The 25,660-nt window shown below is 43.2% G+C and overlaps 1 protein-coding gene across 2 annotated transcripts in view; it reads right to left on the bottom strand.

Moving 5' to 3' along the window:
* MKLN1 (muskelin 1) overlaps positions 1-13,134 on the bottom strand; it is a 785,750-nt gene extending 772,616 nt beyond the window's left edge. Inside the window, exon 1 of one of the 2 annotated variants that reach the window (XM_078677414.1) lies at positions 13,029-13,134. In XM_078677414.1, coding sequence (XP_078533540.1) covers positions 13,029-13,108 — 80 coding nt within the window. In that variant the 5' untranslated portion in view covers positions 13,109-13,134. The remainder of the gene's footprint in view (positions 1-13,028) is intronic. The other variant, XM_078677419.1, reaches the window with a different exon arrangement.
* Between the last annotated feature and the right edge of the window lie 12,526 nt (positions 13,135-25,660).

Raw genomic sequence — 25,660 nt, 5'->3', positions numbered from 1 at the left:
TCGATTCCTTTTCTTTTTTTTTTACACGATTTTTCGTTATCTGCAAAGACTAAACAGAGTATTGCGACTCTGTGTTTGTTTGTAAATAGAGAATGAACCAAAGAGAACTAATTCTAAAACAGTAAATACTTGGATAACAATCAATCAAATGGAGAGAGAAGCAGGCACGACGGATTACAACGGGGGCAAAGGCCTGCGTTAACTACCTTTCACTATCTGCAAAGAGAGAGTACTCCTAATAGAAATGAGGGGGGGGGGCACCATTCAAAGCAGATCAGTGTGCATAAACACGAAAATGTTTTCACTTACCACGTACTTGACATTCGACAGCTTATGATATTTGCTATTAAAAAACCATTGAAATTCACTGAAAAAACCATAGGTTATAGACCATATATAGTTAGGAATTAGCATTTAAAAAACCTTATTTTACTCACACAAAACCATTGAAATTCCATATATAGTTAGTTGCACTAACTATATATTGCGCACCCGCAATCCACTGCTGATCATGTCACATATTACATCATTCATGACATGGTCAGTGACATCACTGATGACATCACTGATGACATCTCAAATGACATCACTGATGACATCTCACTTGACATCAATGATCACATCACTGATGATATCATTCATGTGATAATACAATGCATCTCCTCACACTCTAATATAACCTCCGTTACACCCAGTGTTAAATACAGAGTATAATTTTTGAAACCATTGACACACCAATACTAGTTACTACATACGCACTCACTGATTCCTATGTCTACACACACATTCACTCATACAATCATTCATACATACAATCACTCATCTTGACAACACTATCATATGCACTCATACACCTATACAGACACTCACACTCTGCCACTCATCCATGGAGTTACTCACACACCTAGTCAGTCCTGAAAAGAATCAATCACACTTCCATTTTCTCATCTATACAGTTAAACACAGAACACCTTACATTTTTTAAACATATACTAACACATACTTACTCTCTTATAGAATCACTGATACAAGTACACATTGATCTGCACAGAGTCACACACCTCCCAGCCAGCCATACACACACTCAGTCTCCCATACAAATACTTGTGCAACCAATCAATAACCCATATAGCTACTTATATAGCTACTGATCAACACATGAAGCAGCTTGCACAACAACAGACATACTGATGCACACTTTCAGACAGTTTAGTCACTAACCCGTGCATTCAGTAAGACGCATTTAATCACTCACTCATACAGTCAATCACGCACCTACTAAAACCTTCATTCAGACACTTATACATCCACTCATTCTTCAATATGTAAAACATATTTAAACTTTACAGAAACACATAATCACTGGATGTTGTCATCAGTGATGTCATCAGTGATGTCACTGACCATGTCATGAATGATGTAATATGTGACATGATCAGCAGTGGATTGCGGGTGCGCAATATATAGTTAGTGCAACTAACTATATATGGAATTTCAATGGTTTTGTGTGAGTAAAATAAGGTTTTTTAAATGCTAATTCCTAACTATATATGGTCTATAACCTATGGTTTTTTCAGTGAATATATATATACACACATGTGTGTGTGTGTGTATATATACACATACATATATATAAATGCTTATGCATATATATATATATATGTGTGTGTGTGTGTGTGTGTGTGTGTGTGTGTGTGCGCGCCTAGAGAGAGGTAGAGAGGTAGAGTAGGGGAGAGAGGTAGAGAGGTAGAGTAGGGTGTAGAGTGTAGGGTGTATACTAGGGAGTAGAGTGTGGGGTGTAGAGTGTGTAGTAGGGAGTAGAGTGGAAAGTGGAGAGTGTGTAGGAGGGAGTAGAGTGTAGAGTGTGTAGGAGGGAGTAGAGTGTAGGGTGTAGCGTGTGAAGTAGGGAGTAGAGTGTTGAGTATGTAGTAGAGAGTAGAGTGTATAGTAGGGAGTAGAGTGTAGTAGGGAGTAGTAGAGTGTAGAGTGTCTAGTAGGGAGTAGAGTATGTAGTAGGGAGTAGAGTGTAGAGTGTGTAGTAGGGAGTAGAGTTTGTAGTAGGGAGTAGAGTGTGTAGTAGGGTGTAGAGTGTGTAGTAGGGAGTAGAGTGTGTAGTAGGGAGTAGAGTGTGTAGTAGGGAGAAGAGTGTGTAGTAGGGAGAAGAGTGTGTAGTAGGGAGTAGAGTGTGTAGTAGGGAGTAGAGTGTGTAGTAGGGAGTAGAGTGTAGTGTGTGTAGTAGGGAGTAGAATGTGTAGTAGGGAATAGAATGTAGTCGGGAGTAGAGTGTGTGGAATTTTATTTATTTTATTTAATGCGATTTTCTATAGCACAAACATTACCCAAAGGTGTCAGAGCGTTTTACAAAAGAACCAGTTGTGATACATAAAGACTTAGGATTACATGACTTACATAAAAGATACAAACAGGAAAAAAAATTGCAAATGTACACGTTGTAAAGTCACTCACGGAAGAGATACAAATGGATAAACTCTAAGAATCACATAGGAATGGTAGTGAGTACAAAGGTCTACTACATATACTAGTGGTTAGAGTTATCTCTCTATATATACATATATATACAAATAGTAGATTTTCTCAGGATTCCATTTTACGCGATTCGGCTTGGACAAGTATATATCACAGATTTACAGAGTGAAAGAGAAATAACAAATAAAATAAATAAATAAATAAATAAAAATAAAAAGGGGTAGAGAGCGGTATGTGGGGGAGAAGAGTTGGAGGCTGAGAATGGTGAGAGGAGAGAGGGGGAAAATAGGGGGAGATAGAGATAAGGTAGTCCAGCGTAAGTGAAATGTCCGAAGGTCAGCAGGATGGAATCCAAGGGACCAAAGGAAATGACAAGATTCAACAAAATGGCGGACCCGGGTCATGGGCATCGATGGAAACCATCTCAACATGGCAAGATGCACCCAAGGCAAGAGCAACAACAGGAGAGGGTCCCAAAATGGCGGGGCGCACACGAGTTCCAGTCCAAAAGTCACGAGGGCCAAGTCTAAAGAAAACCAGGGAGCCAACCCAACAGAGGAAGAACAAGAGGGGAAAAGGAGCCAGACAGTCAAAAGGGGTGGATATTGCCGATATCACGGCTGATCAGACCGTTGGAAGTATCGGCGGCCCCAGCGGCAGACGCTCCAGATCGTCCGATTTTGGCATTTGGCCCTTACAGATCATTTAGTAGGGCTTGGACGGCCGCGTTACGATGTTGTGCGTGGGGTTTCCGCGGAGCTGAAGCTCCGCACAGCCATGTTGGAATTGGAGTGTGTAGTAGGGGGTAGTGTGTGTAGTATGGGGTAGAGTGTGTAGTATGGGGTAGAGTGTGTAGTAGGGGGTAGAGTGTGTAGTAGGGGGTAGAGTGTGTAGTAGGGAGTAGAGTGTGTAGTAGGGAGTAGAGTGTAGTGTGTGTAGTAGGGAGTAGAATGTGTAGTAGGGAATAGAATGTAGTCGGGAGTAGAGTGTGTGGAATTTTATTTATTTATTTTATTTAATGCGATTTTCTATAGCACAAACATTACCCAAAGGTGTCAGAGCGCTTTACAAAAGAACCAGTTGTGATACATAAAGACTTAGGATTACATGACTTACATAAAAGATACAAACAGGAAAAAAAATTGCAAATGTACACGTTGTAAAGTCACTCACGGAAGAGATACAAATGGATAAACTCTAAGAATCACATAGGAATGGTAGTGAGTACAAAGGTCTACTACATATACTAGTGGTTAGAGTTATCTCTCTATATATACATATATATACAAATAGTAGATTTTCTCAGGATTCCATTTTACGCGATTCGGCTTGGACAAGTATATATCACAGATTTACAGAGTGAAAGAGAAATAACAAATAAAAAATAAATAAATAAAAAATAAAAAGGGGTAGAGAGCGGTATGTGGGGGAGAAGAGTTGGAGGCTGAGAATGGTGAGAGGAGAGAGGGGGAAAATAGGGGGAGATAGAGATAAGGTAGTCCAGCGTAAGTGAAATGTCCGAAGGTCAGCAGGATGGAATCCAAGGGACCAAAGGAAATGACAAGATTCAACAAAATGGCGGACCCGGGTCATGGGCATCGATGGAAACCATCTCAACATGGCAAGATGCACCCAAGGCAAGAGCAACAACAGGAGAGGGTCCCAAAATGGCGGGGCGCACACGAGTTCCAGTCCAAAAGTCACGAGGGCCAAGTCTAAAGAAAACCAGGGAGCCAACCCAACAGAGGAAGAACAAGAGGGGAAAAGGAGCCAGACAGTCAAAAGGGGTGGATATTGCCGATATCACGGCTGATCAGACCGTTGGAAGTATCGGCGGCCCCAGCGGCAGACGCTCCAGATCGTCCGATTTTGGCATTTGGCCCTTACAGATCATTTAGTAGGGCTTGGACGGCCGCGTTACGATGTTGTGCGTGGGGTTTCCGCGGAGCTGAAGCTCCGCACAGCCATGTTGGAATTGGAGTGTGTAGTAGGGGGTAGTGTGTGTAGTATGGGGTAGAGTGTGTAGTAGGGGGTAGAGTGTGTAGTAGGGGGTAGAGTGTGTAGTAGGGGGTAGAGTGTGTAGTAGGGAGTAGAGTGTGTAGTAGGGAGTAGAGTGTAGTGTGTGTAGTAGGGAGTAGAATGTGTAGTAGGGAATAGAATGTAGTCGGGAGTAGAGTGTGTGGAATTTTATTTATTTATTTTATTTAATGCGATTTTCTATAGCACAAACATTACCCAAAGGTGTCAGAGCGCTTTACAAAAGAACCAGTTGTGATACATAAAGACTTAGGATTACATGACTTACATAAAAGATACAAACAGGAAAAAAAATTGCAAATGTACACGTTGTAAAGTCACTCACGGAAGAGATACAAATGGATAAACTCTAAGAATCACATAGGAATGGTAGTGAGTACAAAGGTCTACTACATATACTAGTGGTTAGAGTTATCTCTCTATATATACATATATATACAAATAGTAGATTTTCTCAGGATTCCATTTTACGCGATTCGGCTTGGACAAGTATATATCACAGATTTACAGAGTGAAAGAGAAATAACAAATAAAAAATAAATAAATAAATAAAAAAAAGGGGTAGAGAGCGGTATGTGGGGGAGAAGAGTTGGAGGCTGAGAATGGTGAGAGGAGAGAGGGGGAAAAGAGGGGGAGAAAGAGATAAGGTAGTCCAGCGTAAGTGAAATGTCCAAAGGTCAGCAGGATGGAATCCAAGGGACCAAAGGAAATGACAAGATTCAACAAAATGGCGGACCCGGGTCATGGGCATCGATGGAAACCATCTCAACATGGCAAGATGCACCCAGGGCAAGAGCAACAACAGGAGAGGGTCCCAAAATGGCAGGGCGCACACGAGCTCCAGTCCAAAAGTTACGAGGGCCAAGTCTAAAGAAAACCAGGGAGCCAACCCAACAGAGGAAGAACAAGAGGGGAAAAGGAGCCAGACAGTCAAAAGGGGTGGATATTGCCGATATCACGGCTGAGCAGCCGCTGGAAGTATCGGCGGCCCCAGCGGCAGACGCTCCAGATCGTCCGATTTTGGCATTTGGCCCTTACAGATAATTTAGTAGGGCTTGGACGGCCGCGTTACGATGTTGTGCGTGGGGTTTCCGCGGAGCTGAAGCTCCGCACAGCCATGTTGGAATTGGAGTGTGTAGTAGGGGGTAGTGTGTGTAGTATGGGGTAGAGTGTGTAGTAGGGGGTAGAGTGTGTAGTAGGGGGTAGAGTGTGTAGTAGGGGGTAGAGTGTGTAGTGGGGGTAGGGGGTAGAGTGTGTAGTGGGGTAGAGTTTAGAGTGTGTAGTAGGGAGTAGAGTTCAGAGTGTGTAGTAGGGAGTAGAGTGTAGGGAGTAGAGTGTGTAGTAGGGAGCAGGGAGTAGAGTGTGGAGCAGGGAGTAGAGTAGGGAGTAGAGTGTAGAGTGTGTAGTAGGGACTAGAGTGTGTAGTAGGGAGTAGAGTGTGTAGTAGGGAGTAGAGTGTGTAGTAGGGAGTAGAGTGTGTAGTGTGGAGTGTAGAGTGCGTAGTAGAGTGTAGAGTGCGTAGTAGAGTGTTGAGTGTGTAGTAGGGAGTAGAGTGTGTAGTAGGGAGTGGGGTGTGGAGTAGGGTGTGTAGTAGGGAGTAGAGAGAGTAGAGTGTGTAGTAGGGAGTAGAATGTGTAGTAGGAATAGAGTGTAGTAGGGAGTAGAGTGTGTAGTAGAGTGTAGAGTGTGTAGTAGGGAATAGAGTGTAGAGTGTGTAGTAGGGAGTAGAGTGTGTAGTAGGGAGACGAGTGTAGAGTGTGTAGTAGGGAGTAGAGTGTAGAGTGTGTAGTAGGGAGTAGAGTGTAGAGTGTGTAGCAAGGAGTAGAGTGTGTAGTAGGGAGAAGAATTTGGAGTGTGTAGTAGGGAGTAGAATGTGTAGTAGGGAGTAGAGTGCAGAGTGTGTAGTAGAGTGTAGAGTGTGTAGTAGGGATAAAGATAGTGTAGTAGGGAGTAGAGAGTGTAGAATGTGTAGTAGGGTGTAGAGTGTGTAGTAGAGTGTGTAGTAGGGGGTAGAGTGTGTAGTGGGGGTAGGGGGTAGAGTGTGTAGTGGGGTAGAGTTTAGAGTGTGTAGTAGGGAGTAGAGTTCAGAGTGTGTAGTAGGGAGTAGAGTGTAGGGAGTAGAGTGTGTAGTAGGGAGCAGGGAGTAGAGTGTGGAGCAGGGAGTAGAGTGTGGAGCAGGGAGTAGAGCAGGGAGTAGAGTGTAGAGTGTGTAGTAGGGACTAGAGTGTGTAGTAGGGAGTAGAGTGTGTAGTAGGGAGTAGAGTGTGTAGTAGAGAGTAGAGTGTGTAGTAGGGAGTAGAGTGTGTAGTGTGGAGTGTAGAGTGTGTAGTAGAGTGTAGAGTGTGTAGTAGGGAGTAGAGTGTGTAGTAGGGAGTGGGGTGTGGAGTAGGGTGTGTAGTAGGGAGTAGAGAGAGTAGAGTGTGTAGTAGGGAGTAGAATGTGTAGTAGGAATAGTGTAGTAGGGAGTAGAGTGTGTAGTAGAGTGTAGAGTGTGTAGTAGGGAATAGAGTGTAGAGTAGGGAGTAGAGTGTGTAATAGGGAGACGAGTGTAGAGTGTGTAGTAGGGAGTAGAGTGTAGAGTGTGTAGCAGGGAGTAGAGTGTAGGGAGTAAAGTGTGTAGTAGGGAGTAGAGTGTGTAGTAGGGAGAAGAATTTGGAGTGTGTAGTAGGGAGCAGAATGTGTAGTAGGGAGTAGAGTGCAGAGTGTGTAGTAGAGTGTAGAGTGTGTAGTAGGGATAAAGATAGTGTAGTAGGGAGTAGAGAGTGTAGAATGTGTAGTAGGGTGTAGAGTGTGTAGTAGAGTGTGTAGTAGGGAGTAGTGTGTGTAGTAGGGAGTAGAGTGTAGTAGGAAGTAGTAGGGAGTAGAGTGTGCAGTAGGGAGTACAGTGTGTAGTAGGAAATAGAGTAGTAGAAAGTAGTAGGGAGTAGAGTGTCGTGTAGAGTGTGTAGTAGGGAGAAGAGTGTGTAGTAGGGAGAAGAGTGTGTAGTAGGGGTAGAGTGTAGAGTGTGTAGTAGGGGTAGAGTGTACAGTTTGTAGTAGGGAGTAGAATGTGTAGTAGGGTGTAGAGTGTGTAGTAGGGAGTAGGGTGTAGAGTGTGTAGTAGGGAGTAGAGTGTGTAGTAGGGAATAGAGTGTCGTAGAGTGTAGAGTGTGTAGTAGGGAGTAGAGGGTGTAGTAGGGAGTAGAGGGTGTAGTAGGGAGTAAAGTGTGTAGTAGGGAGTAAAGTGTGTAGTAGGGAGTAAAGCGTGTGTAGTGGGGAGTAGAGTGTGTAGTCGGCAATAGAGTGTAGTAGAGTGTAGAGTGTGTAGTAGGGAATAGAGTGTAGTGGGGAGTAGTAGGGAGTAGAGTGTAGTGTGTATTAGGGAGTAGAGTATAGTGTGTGTAGTAGGGAATTGAGTGTGGTAGGGAGTAGAGTGTAGTGTGTATTAGTGAGTATAGTGTGTGTAGTAGGGAATTGAGTGTAGTAGGGAGTAGTAGGGAGTAGAGTGTAGAGTGTGTAGTAGAGTGTGTTGTAGGGAGTTGTGTGTAGTAGGGAGTAGAGAGTGTAGAGTTTGCAGTAGGGAGTAGAGTGTGTAGTAGGGAGCAGAGTGTGTAGTAGGGAATAGAGTGTAGTAGGGAGAGGAGTGTGTAGTAGGGAGTACAGTGTAGAGTGTGTACAGGACCCATAATGTCTATGCAAGCTTCACACCTACTCACTGAGCAAGTGCAATGTGCACAGGAGCATTGCATGTCACCCATCTCACATTGCATTGGGAGGAGCCACTCACACCCATGCATATATCCCTGGCTGAGGAGGTGTCTGATGCCAGCTGAAAGGGAATCATATACAGGATCTCAACCGATGCGGAGCGAACACTAGTGGGAGAGGAGACAGTGGCCTGACCCCGTGGGGACAAGGCGTGTGTAACTCATGCCACAGTAGAAGAGAAGGCGGGCCTAATGGAAGACACATGCTCCTATCATTTCTGCCAACTATGGTGCCAACCCCCAGCTCTAGAGGACGGCTCATAGCTTTGCAAAAGTGGTGAGCCGAGCACCGAGCTAGCGGGTGGTCTGTACTTGGGGGCGTGTGGTTAACAGAGAGGCAGGAGCAGAGATGGAGTTATAAAGGAATGGAATACAGAGCTCTCCGCATCTATTATGAATGACGCTTGGAGCTCCTGACCTTGAGCGCACGAGAGCGAAAGAAAAGGCTGTGGATGAAAGGAGCGCACGCGCAGCCAGGGGGCAGCACCTGGAGGTGTAACGGAGGGCCGGACTCGTGTGGCCAATTAGGGGCTGAAACACCAGGGACGCCACTTATGCACAAAGCGCATGTTTGGATTAGTGGCTTTTGCTTGAAGTATCCTCGATGAAGAGCGTGGAAGGAACTTGGTGAAGGCACTGACTCCACCCTTCAGGGATCGCAGGGGAAGGGCAGGCAGGAAGGGACGGGGCAATTAATATGGTAATTTGTGCACAGGGCCTTCTTCGTGTGTATTAGGACTCCAAAGTTACTGATTCTGCACTGTGTTTGGGAATGTATGCATGTACAGTCTGTTTTTTGTGGCATTACAGATGGACACATTCATTAAAAAAAATAAAAAATAGGCTCGAGGAAATCAAGTGGTTTGTCCAGAATCACAAGATGCACAAGCCTCTTCCCAAGGTCTGCAGGCTGCGAGGGCACAGGAGGACCCCTCTATGGTTTCTGCGATTTTTGCCTTACCTTATGCAATAGTTTTCTTTTTGGCAGATGTTTTTGTAAATTAGAAGTGCGGATAGGGAAATGCCTCTGAGTCCGGGCAAATAACAGAAAACATGCCTGACACGAAGAGTGCTGTAAAGATAACCCCGGGAGCAGGGCCATCGGAATCCAAGATGAAACAAGCTTTCCCCATGACGCCGAGTTTTCTCTTTGTCTGCCATCCCTCTTGGACGGCCTGCTTTCCTTCTGGCGTAAAAAGTTGTTATTATCTTTATGGGGCCATGTGTTCAGTCCCATTAAGATAACAAATCCTTTACGCCAGGAGGAAGTCATGTCAGTCCGTCCAAGTGGGACGGCAGAAATAGAGAAAACTGTACGTCACCAAGTGCTCTTTCCCAATGGCTGGCCACCGTTTAGCATAAACGGTGACGCCAGCCAATGGGAAAGAGGGGCGGGGCTTAAAGCCCGCTAGTGAAACCTCCTAATAACACTAAATCTCGCCAGCGAGACTGCGCATGTGCACAGCTCTAGGCTTTGACCTAAAAAGATCGATTTCCTACAAAAAGCAACTTATTTTCAATTATATTTCTAAATTCAATGCACAGAGTTCTCCAATAATTTGTGAGTTCAAAATGCTGTCACAATTGGAAAGAAACTAATCCTGCGTAAATGAAAGGAGGCAACTATGAAAACACCAATAGTCATATAAAGGAATCAACTAAACTAGCCAGCAGGGAAAGGATAATCTGTACAGCAAAAAAAAAACTTTACATTATTGATTGAGTATGTGAAAAATGGTTATCCTCCTTTGACAAATATCCACAGAAGGTCATTAATAGAGAGAACAAAATGGAAACTGAAAATAAGCAATATAAACAAACTTTTTTTATCAGAAGTTTGGCGACAGCGTTTACACTATATTCCACAGTTTATCTTTAACTTGTTGTATATCCTGTTAATTTGGGTTACTAAAACACTTAATCAAATCATATCTATATCTACAGAGCTATATACATATATATTCATCCATATCGTCAGATGCACCAATGGTAAACTGGCAAGCAAATTCAATACGTCTGATGTTAAGATAAACTATAGAGACAAAGAACATGTTTCGGATTTACAATGGTGCAATACTTGAGAACTGCTCGCAACTACTCTCAGGTTATTAAGGAGGAAACAATGGAATAATAGCACGTTGAGAACTCAATTTTAAATGTAAGCAATGTGAGATATTTGGTAGAGTATTCTTGTACAAGGTAACCAAGAGAGTGGTGTTAAACAGTTGATTTAAGCAAGTGGAGCGGTTGATAAGGGAGAAGAATTGCAGCCCAATTTTTTGCACTTTGGCCTCACTCTAAGAGCATGCACTAATGGTCCCTGTGAGCCCTTAAAAAAGCAGAAAACGATCCACTTTAGATTAAGTTGGAGTAATTTGTAACACCTAATTTAACCAGCATTTTTGCAGGTTCCTGCACCCCCACATTTTGCATCATTGCCCTTCAAGCTTTGGTGGATGCGCTCCCAGGGTACCCTTATGCATTCCGGCTCCCACACCCATAGATCTAAACCTGCTGAGTCTCCAAGGTGTTGAAGGTCTCTGTATGGTGACAATCAAAGCAAATGAGCATTAACTATTGCTGGGAAAGTAATGAGGGTTTGGCTGCAAAATGGTTCCATTTTATCCAAATTAATCATGTGGAGTGTAAGAAGATTGAAGCTTGAGTTCTAGGACCATCCAAATGAAGGTGACTTGACAGGTATGATAGGAACATTACTTGCAACCAAGAATCTACACAGATATCCTCCAGACGTCTTCAGGCCAATGATCTTGAGGCTTCACTGCCACATTCTTGCAAGACTTGTCAAGAGATTCTTCTAGTGTGGCTAACCATCCTGTATTTTGCAGATCTGTTCTACAATCATGGCTTCTGACCTGCCTCCAGCAAAGAGCCACTGCGGAATACCCACTGACCCTGATTTTGGTACCACACCATTTTAACCCCATCACAGAACAAGCAACTCTCACTCTTTCAGCTCTTTACTGGCTATGAAATAAGTACCTAGTGTGGATAGCAGGGAGGCGCTACGGCACACAAGGAGTTGAGCACAAAGTAGCTTCAGGAACACGTTAAGCTACTGATGTGCAAATCCACACACTTGCCAGACCGTAAATGTGTTAATTTACACCCCATTGGTGACCTTTCCTGGAAGCATGCCCTTTGTGTTTATTTCTTCCATCAAGGCTATTTCAGAGTGCGGACATTTTGTCAGATCAGTGGTCAACTGCACAGAAAGAGTACGATTTGCCCATAACCAGTTGGGTACAGTAGCAGATCCAAGCCTACAGCATGCTACTATTTGATGCAAAGGCTACATATTTACCATCATTGTGCATTTTAGTGAATATGCCATGAGACCCAGCACTTTTTCCCTCCCCAGATACTATCTGCACAATTGTTTTGCAAACCACATATTCACTAGTAGCTTTTACATTTAAACGTTCATCTTTAACCCAGATACTCCCAATCTTGACAAAAAGAGCACAGAGGAATACGTTCCAAAAGTGATTAGCCAAGAGCACACAATTTGACCAATTAGGAAGTCAAACTCCAACTAGCCCAATAGACCCCCAACTAGGATGTCAATAATTCTGATGGTAAGGCCAGGAGACTGCCCTTCCTACTGAAATGTCACTGTATTGCGCATCAACAATAATTACGGTGTTTATTCAGTGCATTTTTAGGAGCTACAGTTCAACTAAGATTAGATGAGAAGTATCCTAATATCATGGCTTAAAACACACCCTCTGAACCAGGTCTTGCAACATAAGTGGTTAGTGGACAGTATGCATAGTTGATGCTGATATTAACCAATGCGGTTTCAAAGCTTAATACTATTTCATTTGGATGCTCAAATTGCTCATTTTCTAAACTTGTCTCACACAACTTTAAATAGTGAGCAGTCAAGGCTTACTCCAGGAGTTGATGAGGGGATAATAATTCAAATACACCATGACTATTACTCACAGTCCATACACTGAGTCTATGGTCGACTTGTATCTTTTTAGGACTGTCTGATTTAAAGGAAATCCCCCCAAAAAGATGCTGCATGACTTATACTTCCTCCTCTCCCCAACAGACGTCTTTTGATGTTTCTGCACGCACATAGTCCTGCAAAATGTGAATGGAAAGTTGGCCACCCTGGCTTCTACATAGTTCTCCAGCAAACACTCGCAAAAAAAGGATATGCACATTTCTCCCCCAGCATTATGCATTCACGCTATCTACACTGCTGTTTTGCAGTACACGGCGTTTCAACATGGTAACGCTCTTCATTCGTCTGTGGGAAACAACAAACACAGGATGTAAACAATGTCCATGCATGTTCGAACAAACCCATTGGAGGCTCCTGTGTCCGATCAAACATGGTTTTGCAAAGTTCCTTTCCAGGAAATTGGATGCGGGAGATCTCCACATCACCCCTCCAGACATTAGTATTTAAGAGATATGCCAATCTCCCTTTCATGTTCTCAAGCCCCTCCAACCCTGTGGTCTCCACAACTCCTCTGCATGGACCTCCGTACTCTGGATCTACAAAGTTCTGGTCCGGTCGTCCAGCACAACTCTGACCTACACAATTGAACCCCAGGCTGCAATGCTTCAACACCCCCAGCACTAACTAGTTCCTGCACAGTTTCCAACCAGGCCTCTGCATAATCCAATGTCTGCTCACAAATTCCCCATTCAACCCCAGATGTTTATACTTATGCATTCAACCTTTCATGACGCGCCAGAGCCTATACTTATGTCACTTACTCGGGAAGATACGTGGAGGAGAATGAGCTCCAGCGGTGTACGGTGTACCCCAGTACTCTGCTCTCTGACACCGCCGCCATCTTACCAGCAGCAGCACCCCTGCCAGACTATCGAGACCGAGAAAGGACTAAGGTCCAACGCGCAAACGCAGCGCTACGGGTGAAAAATGTTTCGTAGGCGGCCATCTTGAAAATAGGACTTTAATCAGCTAGTGACCAACATCTGTAATACAACAGCAACCGATTCAGAATCTATGTTTCTCTCGATTGAGTAATGTATTGAGTGTTTACTTATTAATAAAAAAGTATTGTTTTATCCATAATTTAACTATGGAGTAAATGTTTCCCCTTAGTAACAAGTTCACTTCTAGTGTGAATGAAGTGTATATAAAATGTATCGAACTTCAAAAAACTTCAAATGTTCTCTTATACAGTGGAAAACAAATCAATGCGTTTCGTGTGCTTTACTAAAAGATGGCTGTTTGCAATACAGTGAGCTCCAAAAAGTCTCAAGAACGACTTGTTGTTGTTGTCTGTCTTTCGTTTCTTTGGTCGGGTTGGATTGGAGAGTTTTTTTAAAGACATAGTCACATAATTTGTTTTACTAAACTGAAACACATTTGGCGCAGGTACTAAAGCAAGAAGCAAGGTGGTTTCCGTCAAGGCCGGCTTTAGCGCTGCTGGCGCCTGGTGCCACAATCTGCCCCCCCCCCCCCTCCTTCCCCTTCCCTATTCCCTCACCACAACCCGGCAACAGTGCCCCTCATCTCTCCATAGCCCCTCTCTTTCACATAAATTTCATTTGTTTTAAAAAGCTGGTATATGCTGGCTTTATTAATCCACATAAAATTATACTTCGATTCGTTGCAACTGGCATTTTAACCTTCTGTACTACTTTATGGCGAGTCAAAACTGCCGCTAAACAACACTTCCATCCCTGTCTCTCTAGCAGGAACATTCATCACAAGAGTTATCTTGACATTTGTATTGCTGCCTAAAAGCTGGACACAGAAGGAACTCTACAGCAGGTGCTTTTAAATTGTACATTGTTGCTCAACACAGCGCCACCTCTGAGGTCAGTCCCCCCCTCCCCTAAGTCAGCACCCAGTGCAGACACCTGTCGCACGCCCTAAAGCCGGTCTTAACTCTACACATATGTACCTACCTGGTAGATATACCTTTAAGGTATGTATATGTGGATTTAAGATTAGTAAATCTATGCTTCCCTATTTGCACTTATTTTTCAAAATTTTGGCCCTCAATATTCTTTTACGAAGAAATTCTAGTGGTCGAAATTCAGTAGGACAATCAGATAGATAGATTTCAGCACCCAGGAAACAGCCCACTGTGCAAATGCCATTCTTCTTTTCTTTTTTCTCAGTATGGAAAACCATTTTTAGGTCGAGCCTTTAGCCAGCGTGCATGTGCTGTTCTGCAAGACTTATTGTAGAGGAGTAGGGAATAGAAGCCCCGCCCACTCTACGCCCATATTTGCCATTGGCTTGTGTCATTATCCGTCCTAAATGCTGGATCTGATTTGTCAATATGCTTGTTAGTCCCTCCTTACTACCACCTACCTGCTCTTCATTTGTCACCTCCTATGGCAATTGGCCCCTTTACTTCGGTTGTTAAATGGTACCTGTTATTTAAACTGTGAGCACTATTTTCTTTAATGAGGTTCTCCTACTGCAGGCATGGCATTCTTTGGTGCCTTCTTCCCTCCTGTTGTCGTGCCTTCTTTTCCCCTCCCCGCCCTGCCTCCCATTGTCTGTGCCTTCTCCTCTCCCCCCGCCCGTCCACTCGTCTATGCCTTCTCGCTCCCACCCCCCCCAGCCGGCCTCCCGTTGTCCATGCCTTCTCCCCCCGGCCGCCCTCCTGTTGTCCATGAAGCCTACCTTTTGCAATGCAATAGTTCTTGCGTAAATGCGAGACCTATTGCATTGCAATTGCTTATTCTCCATGGAGAAAGCTCTTTCTCTACAACTCCACCACTTTTAGCATTGATGCATTTCCCTCACCATTCTTAAGGGGAGTTACTTTATTCCCCTGGATGAATTAGGTTCTAATTTTTCCCCAGAGTTTGCAAATGCCTGGAAATGCACATTTGTAGGCGTTCAAACATTTAGAATGCAAACCACACAATGTATAGCTTACTTCCAAACCTTTGTGTGGATTGTACTCCTACAAATTTTAATAGAACCTTTGTGGAGAAATCTGTAGAGTAAATCCATTTAAAGCTGTCAAGTATCCTTTAGTGAATTCTTGGTAGACATAAATGTGGTATTTTTGGCCTTTAATGTAAGTTTAAGGCCAGGATTGCCTTTGTGAATAAGACTATTTTTTTTTCTTTTGTTAAAATAGAAAGCACTATTGCAGTTCTGGAACATTGCCTTCTGACGTTAGGGCTATTGCTGGCTGAGGTCTGAGACCATTAAACCTTTTCCAATTCCTTATGTAAATTCTGTTGCAGAAGGAAACTGTTTTGATTTTCTTACTAAAGCGCACGTGATTCGGCATGCTCATGATATTAACTGAAACAGCATTCCAAAGCCTTGACGGAAAAGTGCAGAATGAGGCGTCCAGGCAGCAGGGTAAGTGTTTGCTGCTCCGGTGATGCATTGTGGGAGAGGAAAGAGTGTTTCCTCTCCCCTGATATCTCAATGCAGGGCATTCCGGCTCCACGATGGCGCACAGCGTCGCGATCGTGCAGTAGGAATGCGCCCACTAGACACCAGGGATGTTTTTTTATGTAAAGGAAGCAACCCCTTGGGCAATGGTCGCTTGCTTAGGGAGCCAATTAATTTTAAGACTTTTCTGCATCCCCCTGGGGACAGATCGCCTGTTTTTTTTTTTGGGGGGGGGCGTTTCTGGCCCCAGTGGGGACAGAAAAGCCCACTAGAGCCAGGGATATTTAAAATATAAAATGGAAGTGACCCCTTGGGCAAGGGTCGCTTCCAGGGGCTATATATATTTTTTTATGTGTGATAGAGCAAGGATTCGCACGTAAAGCGACTTGCTTGTATTCAAGAACCTCGAGTAACGTTATTAAATTAAATCAATCTGTTTGTCTCACTAATTTCCCACTTATTCAGACATTTGGGGTGTCCCAGAGAAGCTTGCATATGTGTTTATTAACCATAATACGCTTGCCACTAAAATGGCCGCTGCTTAGCGGGAATTTCGTCTGCGCATGCGTTGGTCACACTCACGTGACGTGACGTACTCGCAGTTCTGGTGGGAATCTTTGGGCTCGCGCACTAGCTTCAAAATGGCCGCTTTGTGTTCTCACATGCCGAAGCTTGCCCTGCAGCTTTTTGCACTGCTGTTTGTTTTGCACTAACATTAATGCTATAGTTAAAATAAAGTAAGGGGTGTCATATAAGGATTCCTGGTATACAGTGAATTCATTTATTTCTATGTTCTAAATTGTTTTCCTTTACTTTTCAATGTGGCGAGTCTTTTGGGCCGGGGAAGTACATGAAACTCCATCTATCTTAGAAGTCCCTACTGCGCATGTCACCCTGGCAGAGGGAAGAAAACCTTGTACCAGTGGAACTCAGCCAGCTGGCAGCCACAGTCAAGATGCTCATGAGAACCGACCTGTGACCCAGCAGGACGAAGCTGAACTGTACTGCATTTGTAACAATTGTATACTAAATTGTACTTGCCATTGTTAGGAGAAGAGCACATGTCCTGGGAACCCCAAATTCAATAGGCGGTCCCAAAAGATGCAAATTGGGGCTTGTAGAAGTCTAATCCTGGTTGGTGTGTTGACCTGTCCTACTTGTGGACCAATCGAAATTGGGGATTCTTACACTTGCAATATTTGGGGGGTGGTACACTGACCCGAAAACAGTATAACTAGCCTAGGTTTAGCTAGAGAAATTGTCCGACATTGTCCGAATAGCTGACCTGTCACTGACCCAACACACTCAATAACTGACAGAGGTGCTGCGGAGCACTCTGTCCGACTGTCTCACAGACCCATTGGGGGTTTTGAGAACCTTAAGTGCTGGCGGAGCACTTTGCTGGGGAATTCGATAACCCAATCGGGGTTTTGACTGATAGCTGCAGAGAGGGTGTAGCGCAGGCGTTGCTACCGAACTGCGGGTGCTGGTCTTTCCTTGATGGTCCTGTCCTGATCCTAATCTGGTTTTCCTGCCCTGTCCTGGGGTGTCCATTCTGCACCTGCTGGCCTACTGGCGACTGTCCTTCCTTGGGGTTTCTCCTGTCCTTAACTGACCCGTGGCCAGGGTTGGTCTTCACACCGTTCTAGGTAAGTATAGTGCTGGGGAACCTATTATGCATCCTTCATTCTTTTTCTCTGCTTTAAATAAAGACGTGATCCTGCATATTGATTTTCCATGCTTTCCTTTGCACTGACAAATGAAAAAGTCATACATTATAGTTATTATACTAGCATGTTCCATTTTTTACCCATCCTTTAAGTACCTTCCTGCATACGGTTCATGAAATATAGATGTTCCTTTTCTTTACCTTCCTTTAGCTAAATTAAATGATTGCTCTGGAATATTAGTGTATTCCACTTTTTACCTTCCCCATAGTTACATGTTACTTTTCGAGTTTCCATACACTGACTAAATTCTCGTACTTTGCCCACTTTTGAAGGGTATACCAACTGTGACATTCTAGCATGTTCCTTATTTTTTCTCCGTCCTTTAGTTATTCCACGTCTAGTCTAAATTCCTGAAATTCTTACTAGCATGTTCCCTGTTCTTACCTTCCTTTAGAGTCCTAAATGGTTGGTCTTATTTACTTCCTATATGGATATGTGCTGTTTATAATCTTAGTTATTGACAGTTTACTTGCTGTAAACCTCATGCTTTCTGATATTGATGAAAATTAGATAAAGGTTTTAAAACTTCCTGAGTTTGTGGTTATTATATGAGTGCAAACATAAAAAAGGTATTTTGGTGTCTGCCTTTCCTTTACAGCTAGCTCCCTGATCCTTTGTGGTCATTAGGTACCCGTGAGAGTGGAATGGTAAGTCGGGAAATAAATAGGAAGGTACAGGGTTACTGATAGTAGAGTGTAAGGTTACCCGATTGATAAATATGGTGAATTGAAATTTATGGGCCCAATGTGCATGTGGTAAAATTATAGTCGGGTGACCTGCGCGCTCTATCAGTAATTTTCTGGTAGCAGAGCTATGGTTAGGGACTAGTTAAAGTTAGGTAGGACTAGGTAGATAGGTTATTTGCTGCTAAACTGTGAAAATGTTGCTGCTAATTGATCGATCGAATGTACAATTGTTGTTTTATTGCTTTGGGAAATTATGAGATGTTTTAAATTGTTTTTCTTGTTGATATATTGATATATGTTTGAACAAAACTTGTTAGTAATTGTTATATGTTTGTCTGGATTTCCCGGGGGCAGAATAGCGGGTGGTGAGGAGAATCCACGTCGCAGTGAGGTCACTTGCTAGAGGAAAATTGGTGCAGGTTAGGCAGAACTGGAAGCACTAATTAGGGTTTTCTGTATAAATGTATGAATAAATGGTAGCAAAGAGTTCGCTGGCAAAACTTCTATTGTGATATAACCTAGTAAGGGTCACATGGAAGGACTAGCAGGTTCATCTGAGCTTGATTGGTAGCAAAGGGGTTCACTGGTGAAACTTTTGGCTTAGTATATATCCCAAAGTGGATGAGTCGAAGGAGTAACAGGTTCACTAATGCTTGTGTGAAGAGTAGGCAGAAGGGATCTACTCGCAGTATTTGAAAAGTAAATAGAAGAAGTTTACTTGCAGTAAAACAAATCTTTTCTTTCTAGACACTCGAGTACAGTGGCGAATGTGTTTCCGTTGTAAATTTAACTGAGCACTTGCACTTTAAAAGGTAGAATTCGAAGTGTTTCTTACCTTGTGAAGGAGGGAGTCAGTTGCGGAGCTGCGCTGACGTCACTCAGTGCCGCGCTGGTATTGGTCAAGACAGTGGGTGTGTAGCTGAGGCGGAATTGTAAAGGAGGGGTGAGCACAGGAGCGTGAGAACTCGTATGCAAGAAACGCCGCGCATCCAGTGGTTGAATTATTTTGAAATCGCGCATTTGATTGGTTGCAGAAAAATAAGAGTCGCATTTGGATTGGGAGTGAGTTTGTAAACAAAATCGCTTGCGGAAAAGTATATGTGGCATACATATAATCCAGAAACTAGACCTGATCCAAGATACCTAGGGTTTGGAAAAGATAAGTGGAAAGGTCGTAAAAGCGTTATGTACCGAGAAAAGAGGAAAATGACCTTAGTAAGCAAAGTGAAGAATTATTTCAAAAGAGACAAGTCTATCAAAACTAGAGAAGGAGTTGTCATTCCACCACCTAATACTCCCGCATCATTCATGATGTTCGACAGAGGCTACCATTCTTGTGTATGGTTGGAAAATTGGGTGGAATATACAAAGAATGACGGAATTTTGGCATCTCCATTAGATGGTACATTTAATAGTAGGATTCTGTTCAATTTGATGACCCGAATGAATGATTTACATCCCAGACCAACGCAATACGAGGCCTTAGAAGAATGGGAGATAGAGGCTTTTGAACGAGACAGGCCCAGAATGGACAAGGGATTGACAAAATGGTATCCTAAAGTAAATAAAGAAACCCGAGAAAGCAAAATGAAAAAATGGAGACAGAATATGATAGTAGAAGGACTGTACCCTGTAATTGCACTAGAAGCGCCAATGGGAGAGAAAAGGACCGAGAAAACAAAACATTTGATGACCAGTGGGGATTCAGATGATGATTATTTGGAGGAATTGTTAATGAAGAATCCACCTCCTTATAATGAAGGACCCAGATCCTCAAGTGTAGGAGATGCTTGCCTAGGACCACCTTACCTGGAGGGATCAAGATCCTTAGATGCAAGAGATACCTGCCTACGGCCTCCATATCAGGAGGAGCCAAGGCGTTTAGGTACAGGGAATCCATTCCTAAAACCTAATTATGGTGAGGGACCAAGTATGACGCATCCAACTGCCCCGAATTATATTCCTACCCTAACTCCGCAAATAGTGCATGAAACAAGCCTGGAAAAAGTACTGCAAGAGAGAGAGCGGGAGGCCATAGCTAAACAGAGAACAGAATTAATTCAGAAAATCTCCCAACTAAATACAAGTCCTGAAGCCTTGACAATCCCAGTAACTATTGGACCAGTTGTTCCTTTGTACGGTGATAAGCAGACTAACCCGAAGACTCATATGATTACCCCATCTGTAGTACAGCCGAGAAAAGAGCCCTTAATTGTAGATGACCAGGCAAGTGAATGTGAAGCTGTGATTTCCTTGATGGATTTACCGATAAGGGAACCAGAAAGGGTTTCACGGAGGAAGAACACTCCTTTCAATTCAGGAGAAGTGCAGATTGAGTCAGCTTCTGGTACTAGAAGTGCCACCGTAGTGACTCTGGAAGAAATTGAGAGATGGAGTCGAGAATTAGAGAAACAAAATCCTCAGTCGAAACCATTAGATATTTACAAACTAAGAATAGAATTGGAAGAACTGATGGGTGGAAATGTGAGATTAGACAGATTGAATACTTTGACTGAGGAAGAATTGCTGTTTATCTGCAAGAGTATCACCCGTAATACCAGAGTGTTCCATGAGAAATTAATGGACACCGCGGCTAGTATGGGGATAGATATTGGTAAATCAAAAGTGTTGCAAAAACCTTACAGAGCAGAGTTCTCAGACAAAGATTTGGAAAACATGAATGTGTCAGGGGAAAAGGTACAGATCAGAGAATTATTGAACCTGTTGCAAAAATGGGGAGAATTAGAAAAATGGAAAGCCAGGTGGGCAAAGAAAAAGGAGGAGATTAGATCAAAACAAATGACCTCCGAATATGTCTTAAATGAAGCAGACAAGGCAAAGAAATTATATCCTATGCGAGAAGTGCCAGGTGGAAAGTATGTGCATGTTCCATGGTCCCGACAGGATATTGTGTCCTTTACCAATGACTTCCCAAAATTACGAGAAAAACCTGTAGATTGGTATCGACAGGTCGAGAGATTTGTGAAAGTGCAGAAATGCCTCCTGAAAGATTTAGATGGGTTCTTCGACATTGTAGTACCTGTAGATTTGTGGACAGAATGTAAAATTGCTATTGATTGGCCTAGTGAGGAATACCCGAGAGACCCAAACACAGGAGCACCTTCAGCAGATGTAATGAAAAAATACAATCAGGTAATGTTGTATCTGAAAGGAAAAGTGCCTGCAAAAGAAACTGATTAGACCTGAATAGACAGGACTACCCAGAATAGAGATGAAACTGTGCATTCCTATTATGAATGACTGTTACAGGTGTTCAAAACGTACAGTGGTCTGGACAACATTGAGATGAAGGACATGACCCATTTAATTTATCGGTTTGTGCTAGGGTTAAGGCCAGAGATTTCACAGTGGATCAAAGACAATAAAATCTGCTGGCAGTCAAAACCAATTGATGAAATACTGAAATATGCCAAATACTGTGAGGATGAGATGGCAGATAAACGGAAAGCATTAAAAGAAAAGGTCATGTGGGCACAAGTAAAGTTAGCGGAACAACAAGAACAGCAGCTAAACAAATTGACTAGTAATCAGAACCAAGGTCCCGGGGTGGGGGAAAGCCCAAAGTAAAGATGAGCCGGGAGGAGGCCAAAAAGAAGTTCCCCTGTCACGGGGGCGGACAGATAGGTCACTGGAGAGACGAGTGTCCACATATACAGAATGGTAATGTTCAAATAACTGATTTAAATCCACAGCCGCAGAATGAGAAACCACGAAAGACCCAGCAACAGGTAAAACAGAATCAGTTGGCTCGTGCACCTAGACAAAATTATAGGAGCAAAGCACAGCAGGGTGAAGATACCGAAGTGTGGGAAGTAAGGGAGAATAAGAATGCAGCAACTTCACAATTTCTGTTAAATGACACATTTCTCTGTGATGACACCTACTGAAGGTGCCTGAGGGGGGAGGACGAGGAGTGCGTGTTTGGCGCCTCCTTGCCGGTGGACCAGACAGGGCCATACATTGAAGGAAAGGTTGAAGGAAATGACATCACCTTTCTGTTGGACACTGGTGCTACCCGTTCTACTGTGAGAACAGCAGACGTTCCAAACCTACCCCTCGGGAGAAGCGATCCAAGTAGTGGGCGTTTCTAATCAGCTAATTAGTACCCCAGTTACTGAACCTATGGAAATTAAAATTGGGAATTTTAAAGAAATGCATAGATTTGTGGTATGTGATTCCAGTCCTGTAAACCTGCTAGGACGAGATTTGTTGTGTAAAATGAACTGTACTATCTTTTGCACACCAAATGGCGTCAAAATTCAGACCCCAGACGAAGATGGAATTTACAAATTAATGTTAGCTAGACCAGACTCTGAAATTCAAAGACTGACAATGCATGACTTACCTGAAGAGCTTCAAGAAACAGTGAAACCAGAAGTATGGAATTTTACTGGAAAAGATGTAGGATTAATGGAAAATGTTGACCCAATTAAAATAGCCATAAAAGAAAATGCAGTATACCCAAATATTAAACAGTACAAAATGAGTGCAGAAGTAAAAGCAGGAGTTGTCATTGAAATAAAAAGATTGTTAGAAGTAAAAATTATACAAGAAGTGATGAGCAGTCCATGTAATTCGCCCATAATTGCAATCAAGAAACCTAGTGGTAAGTACAGGGTAGTACAGGACCTGCGCAAGGTTAACAAAATTGTGGTTCCTTGTTGTCCTGTCGTGCCAAACCCTGCAGTGATTCTATACCAAATTCCATGGAATGCAGGATGGTTTACCGTCATTGACTTATGTCATGCATTCTTTTCAATTCCATTGCATCCAGACAGCAAATTTCTTTTCTCATTTGAGTTCGACAGTCACGTGTACGTCTGGAATCGCGTCCCTCAGGGGTACACAGAAATCCCACAATCAACAAACAATTATTTAAGGGTTCAAGGGAAATATTTAAAGACCCGGGCACAGTTATAACCCCCCAAAACAAGTACTAAGAAACAACAAATAACTGTGGGTCTAATGATACGTTCAGAACATGCTATGTATAGCTGGCTATGTGTCTGCTGCTACTGTTTAAGTAGAGGACAGACTGGACAATCAACCACTGTGAAAAATGTCCATCAGTTACTCATTTTCGGGCTCCCAGTACATCATTTGGTCTACTCCACAGTAGTATGACCACCACTCTATCCCCATAGATATATATCGGAGAAATATAGTGGTGGATGAATGTCTGGTAGGTTTTTTTTCTAAATATTTGTGAGTAACGGAAAGCAGTGCATAAAAAATAAGTGCGAAGGGGAAAATATAAGTATAAGATTAGATAGTGCATACAAACATTACTTTATTCTAAGGTCATGCACCTCCAATGTTAAAAACAACAATAGTGCAAAAAAGTCAGATGATTCAAACAAATAACTTCTGACTGGGCTATCTGGTCGACATGTTTCTGCGGGTAAAGGTCATAAATTATACCAACCGCTTCCTCAGGACCCATAAACTTAATTGCTACTGCATAACGTGATAATGTGTGAAAACAACAGGACATTTGTGAACAGAAAAAAGTGTCACCTGTACACTTCCATTTTCCTCCTATGAAAGTCCGGTTGAAATAAAGCCAGCATGTCAACATGTAATGAAATATAAACAATAATAACACCTTCATTAGTAAGGGCTATACAAGCGATATTGCTATCATCATATCAATACTGTATCTGGGTCAAATGACCCTAGTATGAATCACATTGTATCTAAAATCAATGCCTCACCTTAATTTGTAAGGGGAATTGCCTCACCTCACCTGGCAAACAGCTCAGGAAAATGAAGCCCCGCTCTAAAAATGCAGAAAAATGTATACAAAGATCAATATTAAAAAACCTGTGTCGGGTCAAGGCAGAGACAAACCTGTGGGATGCTCAGTAGGCAAGCCACTGGGGGTCAATTGTCTTATCATTCCAAAGTCTAGTTCCAAACTGATGGGCCACATGGTTAATTACAATAGTGTCAGGCATCAGATGTTAAGAATAGCCAGTAATTAAATCTTGTTATTATTCCTTGATGTCTGCCCAATGCCTGTTGAGCCAGTTTGACAGATAGATAAAGCGCATCCAAGCATAGCTTGTGGGCATTAAGGTCTGCCGTCTGCGGCCAGAAGATAGAAAAATATGCTTTTCTGGACGCGCGCTGTGAATCACAGGACGCGTTCAGGCGCTGAATCTCAACGCGCTTGGTATAAAACCGCTCGTCACAGTCCGAGCCCAAGTGTAACATGCAGAAGCGCTTACGCTCGGATTCAATAAAGAGCGTCTAGTCCATACCACTAATGAGTTAAACATAGCCCCTCCTGCGCCCTCACCTCTCCGTCGGTACTTCAAACAGTCAGCCGAGCTGTTTGGGGAGGTGCCGACGGGGGGGAGCGAACATTACCTTATTGGTTCTGGGCCAGTGACGGGTGTCACGTGGACGGCACCAGAAACTACCCGGGTAGATGGGAGATGTAGTCATTACGCCTCACGCATGCGTGCTCTGGCGCGCAGCAGAAGAAACTACACACGCACATGGGGAATGTAGTTTATATACGACAACCACTCACGTTGTGATTATAGAACTACAAAAGGATGGTAAATGTAGTTCAGGACCACCGCGAATACGCGAGTCAGTGTATTTACTAACGTTTTAGCGCGTGTGGAATATATAAGTGCTCAAGGGGATACTGAAAATGCCCAAAACCATGCCAGAACTATAAAAGTTGCTGGAAAATGTAGTCTAAAAGCCTCTGGCGCGCAGCAGTTGACAACTACACAAACAGAGGAGGAAAGTAGTTTATTGCAAGACTACCAAGTGCAATGTGATTATAGAACTACAAACAGTCGGGAAATGTAGTTCGGGACCACCGCAAATACGCGGGTCAGTGTATATAATATAATTTCAATTGGTTTAGCAGCGCGTATCAGATATCTAAGCGCTCAAGATGATGCTAATCATAAACGGAAGGAATGTCATCAGTAATTCCTTAGCGGAAGGCTATAGTGTCCCAAGTCTCACAACGAGCACCCTCAGGAGTCAGGTAACTGAATGACACTGTCCCAGTGGGAAGGAGTCGGTGCGCAGATAATATAGATTCATGGCTTTTTAGTTAAACCTCAGGATTCCAGCAGGAGGCCAGTCAGTCAAATGCCTTCACAGTCAAACCAGTATTCATGTGGTAATAATAGGGGAGCATTGCTACAGTGTCATCCATGGGATGTCTTCATTAAGCCCGCCTTTGTCGCAGTTGAGCTTATACACCCATTTCTGCTCGATCTTAAACAAGTATCTTGATATATCTGTGATATGCATGGGAATATTAGGTTGTTCCAGAACGGTCCATTCGAAGTCCGTAGGCTTGTGTCCCACTTGGATGAAATGATTCGTCAGTCTGGTCGATTGTTTTTTACATCTTATCGTACTCTTATGTTCAGAGATCCTTGTTCTGATCTTCCGAGTTGTCATGCCGACATATCTCAGTGAGCATGGACAAGTGATAAGGTAGATGAGATTGCTGCTATTGCAGTTTGTGAACCGCTTTTGTTCCCACTCACGGTTCGTTCCTATGTCGATCGTGGAAGAGTGTCTTGTCTGTGG

This window comes from Lissotriton helveticus, chromosome 1_1 (genome assembly GCF_964261635.1).
Source record: "Lissotriton helveticus chromosome 1_1, aLisHel1.1, whole genome shotgun sequence".
NCBI lineage: Eukaryota > Metazoa > Chordata > Amphibia > Caudata > Salamandridae > Lissotriton > Lissotriton helveticus.
The sequence above is the reverse complement of the archived record's forward strand: the minus strand, read 5'-3'. Positions and strand labels throughout refer to the sequence as shown.